Genomic DNA, 6,148 nt, shown 5'->3' on the forward strand with positions numbered 1-6,148 from the left:
GAGGACTCAGCATCAGCAACACGAACAGACATCGTCCTATCCGACAGATAAGACCTGAACCACTTCAAGGCAGTACCACGGATGCCCACTAACTCCTCAAGTCGAGATATTAGGATGTCGTGGTCAACTGTGTCAAAAGTAGCCGTCAGATCCAACAAGGCAAGAATCACATAGCCACCAGCATCTGTTGCCAAGTAGATGTCGTTAACAACCTTTAATAATGCGGACTCTGTACTATGCCGAGCTTTAAAACCAGATTGAAAAATCTCCAATACATTATGCTCATCTAAAAAGGATTTCAACTGTATAAAAACCACTTTCTCTAAAATTTTTGTAATAAAAGATAGCTTGGAGATAGGCCTAAAATTATTCAAAATAAAATGATCAAGACCTGGCTAAAATACCAAATGTGTCTGTTTAAACTCAGTGAACATGTTGCCACTTTATTTTAGTTCATCCTAGGTTAATTGTCACTTTTACCTTGCTCCTTGTAAACCTTGTTATACTAATGAAAATTAGCAGCTCTGTTTAATAATAACAGTGATATACAGAAATTCCAGTAGGGCCACATGCTATGACACACTTCATCCCTTTGTATAGGCTTTACTTAAAAAGGTTGTAGTTTTGATTTATAATTGTGTATTTGAGGCTGCAGTAACATTTTTGTGTCATCATTGTTCTGAAAATGGTCCCAGAAAATGGTCCCAGGTTTACTCTCAAAGCTTTTCGTACACAGGCAGGCAGAAGCAAAGTGAGACATTATTTTTTTTCTGTCGTCTTATCATGGATGTGCACCACAAGACATTCTTTGATTCATTCTTTGGTGCAATGTTTTTCAAATGGTGAACGGTCTTATACTTGTATAAGTCTTTTCTATGCTCTGCATCACACTCAAAGTGCTTTCACACTATTTGCCCACTCACCCATTCGCACTCCCAGGAGCAACTGCGGGGTTCAGTGTCTTGCTCAAGGACACTTCAACCTGTAGACTGGAGAAGCCGAGAATCAAACCATCAACCTTCCTGTTAAGAAACAACCTGCTCTACCTCCTGAGCCACAGCTGCCCAAATACACTTAATATACCGAAACGTGTACTGTCTGAGACAAGCAGAGAGCAGTCTTTGATCTATATTCATCCCTAGACCAACTGGGAGAAAATTGAAACTATGACCTATATATGTTTCCATTTTTGTCCAGCCATATTGTCCCCTTTTACAACTGTCAAATTAGTTGGGTAACTTCAATCAGTTTCCCCATTCTTTTTCGTGTCTTGCAATCTGAAGCTACAGAGCAAGAGAGACCGAGAGGGTACATTTCTGCCAACATTACATTTCAGTGGAAATTGCCTGTGTCTTACAGTGTGCCACTGTGGTGAATTGAGCTACCGAGCAAGGCCGCAGACTGTGTCTTAATTTGCTCCACCTGTTCTCTTTGGCGGCTTCTGGGAAGGGCTGCCAGATCCATTAAACAGACCTAGAGGGCAGGAGCTGGATAGAAAAGGAGGCAGTCAGATGGGAACAGACACACCTCATATAGACGACTGGTGTGTGTGCGTGTAAGGGGGGTGTACTCATAGCTGTTTTTTGAGACTTTCACCAAAACCGCTGCTGTGCAAACAACACACACTGTTTATTAGAAAGGTAGATCTATGATCATTGCTTTTACCTGTAAGTACGTAGTTTTTGTTGCACGTTTGGCGCATGATCATTATCATGTTGTGGGGCTTTAAAAATGTATTTGATGGCGGCACTAAGGCTATGATTGCTGGTGAAGTCACTTCCCCGGGGGACAGCTGATAGGACTAAGCCTCCCTGCTGCATCTTAGCTCTGGAGTCCCATCGGGGGGCAAACCAAGCAAAGTGTTGGAGCAGACTGAGCTCCTGCATGCTTGATTTAGCACTAGTAATTGGACATGCTCTTTTTGACTGGGACAAAGTGATTACATGTTACCTACTCAGGCATTGTCCCTTGCAATCTGTAGCATGTACTCACAGTAACATTTTCTCCCTGTCTATAGTTTCTACAGATTCCGTGGTCATGGCTGTGTCTGAAATATGAAAGCATTAGAAAGATTCCAGTCTGTCTTTGTATGTGGTGAAAACAAATAACTTCCCTATCTCTCTGGGCTTTCTAGCCTCATCAAAAGCTTCAGAGGTTCATCTTCTGTCTTGTTGCATGAATTTTAAACTGCAGTCACTCATCCAGTTAGATGAACTGTTAAGGAGTGAGACTGATTGGAAATTAGTGGTGCCATTTGCATCTAGTCTCAGTGGGTACCAGGCTGATCAATGTTGTGTCAGCAAGAGGCTTTCTGGGGGAAAATGCCTTCCAATTACTTTAAGATACTAATAGGTATAAATTTAGTGCCTTGGCCAAGGATGACCTGGCCGCCTCTCAGCGGCTCAAGTCTGGTTGCTGCTTCCATTGACTGTATAGTTATGTAAGGTCCTGTCGCTCTCGTCCAGTGGACTGACAGCCCGTGTATTAATAATGATTCTCCACATATGGACTTCTATCCTTCACAGCTCAGAAGGAATATGAATCAGTCGTCTAATGAGAGAGCTGCCTTTCCTCTCTTTTGAGAGCAGAACAGTCACTGGTCTCTGCGCCGTGAGGGTGAAACCGTACTCAAGTGGATACCGACACTGCCATGTATGCAGCAAAATCCGTGTGGTCATTTGTGACTTCATGACATCTTATCCATGAGCCCAGTCACCAGTAAATTGCCTGTACTCTAAAGACAGACTGAAGCCCCCCTCCCCCCACTGCCGTCCTCACCCCTCCAGTCTCCCTGGCTGGTCAAACTTCTCTCCACATTTAACATCTGTAACTGAAGTGCTATTGTTAGCAGTCTTGAAGCTGTCATTTTCAGCAGAACAAAGGTTATTGCAACAGAGTGATAAAAATTTCATTCACAGACAGGCGCTTTTATGTGGTGTATGGGGAGGAGGGATGTTTTAAGATGTGTGTTCTGCCCCTGGCGGCCACTGGCACTTCTCTTCCTGCCTCCTGTTTAAACTGAGTTCAAAATGATAATGAGAACAGTGAGCAGCCAGCAGTCTCCCAGCGCTCTGGTGAGCGAAGCAAGAGCCACTAAGGACTCCTCTGGGCCACTAATTGGAACTCTAAATCATTGTGTCACCTGTCACTCAAGGTAGAGTTAGGAAGCGAGGGTGTGGAAGGGTGTGGGCTGTGATCAGGAGAAGACTAGTGGAGGTGGGCTGTGCTCAGCCATTAAAGCATAGAGACTGTAATGACAGCAGGCTGCAGAAGACAGGGAATGAGTACTGCATGTCTATTTACCAGATAGTTCACCCTAATGAAATAGTAAGAGACTTGAATGCTGCACCAGCATGGCCGCCCTTCTCCCATTTGCATTGGAGTCAGCTGCGGTCCGATTGGGATGTCTCAAAGATCCACCTTTCCACTGCCTATTGGCTTTACTGTAGAATTTATTTGTTTGGTATTTACATTTACCTCATTTTACTGTAGCCAAATACCCATATATTGCTACCACTGATAGCCACTGCTGGCCTGATGAGGATGTAGACAGCCATAAGCATGATGTCTCCAGCCACTTTTGCAAAGACGTTCACTATCAGATTTATAATATACACCCTCTGTGTAGGCCCCTAATCAACCAGTAGGAGTCGCTAATTAGAGGAAACCACCCTCAGAACACTGTCAGTTCCTTTGGAATGGGGGCAAAATGGACGCTTGAACTCTGGTCTTTGAGGTGGTAAGTGAGGCTGTTGAGTGCTACATCACATCACTACATGCTGGAATTGAATCACTCTTGGTAGTCCTTCATATTATGTCTATAAAATCCCTGCATCTTTCACCAGGCTACAACCACAACTTGAATTTTTTTCAGAACAAAAATTATTGTATTATTGACCTAAAGCTCTTAGACAGAAGGGGAGATTTGATAGCTTGGTTGGAGATGGATGGGGGATGAGTCAGAGTTCTGTGGCTGCCAGTCTCTGCAAAAAGCGAAGCGTGGCTGGCAGTAGATGCTGTCAGAATATATAGAGTGTATAATTGGAAGCTAGGAGGAGATAGCTGGGGGTGAGCAAGTGTGGTCCTTTCTCTTGAACTTCAGTTACTATCATAAATCCATTCAGTTTTACAGTTGCATTGTTTTTTATTCTGTATCAAGATATGACTGGTCTAAAACTGTTCCACTAGCTATAGAGAAGTGTGGTGAACCTTCCCTATGTGTTTGTCTGCATCGCTACAGACCATATTACACCTGTCTCTGTTTTAGTTCTGCCAGAGTCACCATTAATTGGCATGCTGATTCTTTGCCTCATGAATATGCACTGTTTCTACCACAGGGTGAGGACTGTGCTGCAGTGTGTCCTCCAGGTCTGTATGGGCCAAACTGCATGTTCACCTGCTCCTGCCATAATCACGCCTCCTGCTCTCCTATTGATGGCTCCTGCATCTGCAAGGAAGGTACAGTATTACTGACTCATGGTGGAGGTGTTGGTCCCAGACATGGAAGCAAACCCTGAAGGTTTTAGATTAAAATCCAAATTGTCACCAACACTCATACTTTCTCAAAATATGAACTCTGCTTATAAAATAATAAAATTAGCTAAAGTTAATGTAGTGGAGTAAAAAGTGCAGCATTTGCTTCTGAAATGTAATAAAGTCCAGCTCTGCTGCCATCAGTGTGTGAATGGGTGGATGAGTGAATTTGTAGAGCGCTTTGTTCAAGTAAGGTAGAAAAGTGATATATAAGTGCAGTCCATTTGTCATTTGCCATATAAAATTGAGAAAGAAAACCCCTCTTAGTATCATGGTAAGGAGAACCCTGCATTTTATTGGTTGTACTGACCCTTTAGAGGTACTTTAACTGGTAGTCTGACTGGATGGTTTGTAATCTTTAAAATAAAAACCAGAAGAGGGAAATTAAGGTCATCTGAGGGCAATACTAAGTAAAGTATTTTATCCAGGATCAAAATATAGGCCCAACCCTTCTGAATTGTAAGGTTTCAAACCCCAGCTTTGGAACCATAGTACTATACTATTATTTTGATATATTTGGTTAGTAAAATGATTTACTGTAATATGTAATAAAAAAAAAAAGTATCTGCATCCATTAAACGTTGTTGATATAAGTGGTTCCAGTTTGTCGTATCTCTACTCTGATGCCCCAGGCTGGCAGGGTGTGGACTGCTCCATCCTCTGCTCCAGTGGCACATGGGGTCTGGGCTGTAATCAAACATGCTTATGTAGCAACGGAGCTGCATGTGACCCTATGGATGGTACCTGCACCTGTTCACCAGGCTGGAGGGGAGAGCACTGCGATGATTCCTGCCCTGTAAGTCTTTCAGCTGAGAGGGTGTTGTAGCAAATCCTGTGAGTCTTGAACATCTTCGGAGGCCTGTGCCACTTGTTGTGTCTCGCAATGCCACTTGTAGTTTACAGTGAGGTTTTTAATCATTGTCAGGACGGCACCTATGGGTTGGAGTGTCGTGAGCGCTGTGACTGCAGCCATGCTGATGGCTGTGACCCTGTGAGTGGCTACTGCCGCTGCTACCCTGGCTGGACAGGTCAGTGCTGCTTTTTCAGAACATATTAAGAGCAGAAATAACCCCTGAGATCTAAACTGTGTTTATTTATCCTGATCAGCTAACAATCAAAGACACCAGATGCTAGTCAGTCAGTCAGTTTTACAATGTGTCTAAGAAGTGTTTTGTTTACTAAATGTTAGTTTGTTTTGCCGCTGAGCCAGCAGGGTGTGTGAGTGAGAGATGTTGAGAATTGAACTCTAAATTAATTCTTTTGGCTGACACTCAGGTAGCTGGTATTGAACCATGATTATATTGCATCCATTACTGATTGTACCCAGAATCTAGATTGGCTCGCCAGATAAATATTTGGACAATGTATTAAATCACTTGCCCAGAATGTTCTCATGTTTTAAACTTGGCATATGGTATTTTTATTTTTGGCTATGTTAATCATTTAAAATTCCAGGTTATTGTGATGTCTGCTGTAGTTGTTCATCAGAGGATTCACCCTTTCTTTGTCATCATAGGTTCTCCTTTTGAACTCCGTTCTCCCCTAGACCCATATACTCAATTTTATATGAATAGATGTCTGTCTTTGTTTCTTGTCATTTTAAATATTTACTTAC

General features: G+C 42.7%; 1 protein-coding gene across 6 annotated transcripts in view; it reads left to right on the top strand.

The window, feature by feature from the left end:
• megf11 (multiple EGF-like-domains 11) overlaps positions 1 to 6,148 on the top strand; it is a 68,162-nt gene that overhangs the window by 48,823 nt on the left and 13,191 nt on the right. For all 6 annotated transcript variants that reach the window (XM_020619294.1, XM_020619297.1, XM_020619298.1 and 3 more), the window contains 3 exons: positions 4,338 to 4,458; positions 5,166 to 5,329; positions 5,459 to 5,561. In XM_020619294.1, coding sequence (XP_020474950.1) covers positions 4,338 to 4,458; positions 5,166 to 5,329; positions 5,459 to 5,561 — 388 coding nt within the window. The remainder of the gene's footprint in view (positions 1 to 4,337; positions 4,459 to 5,165; positions 5,330 to 5,458; positions 5,562 to 6,148) is intronic.

The sequence above is a fragment of the Monopterus albus genome, unplaced genomic scaffold, assembly GCF_001952655.1.
Source record: "Monopterus albus unplaced genomic scaffold, M_albus_1.0 scaffold218.1, whole genome shotgun sequence".
Taxonomy (NCBI): domain Eukaryota; kingdom Metazoa; phylum Chordata; class Actinopteri; order Synbranchiformes; family Synbranchidae; genus Monopterus; species Monopterus albus.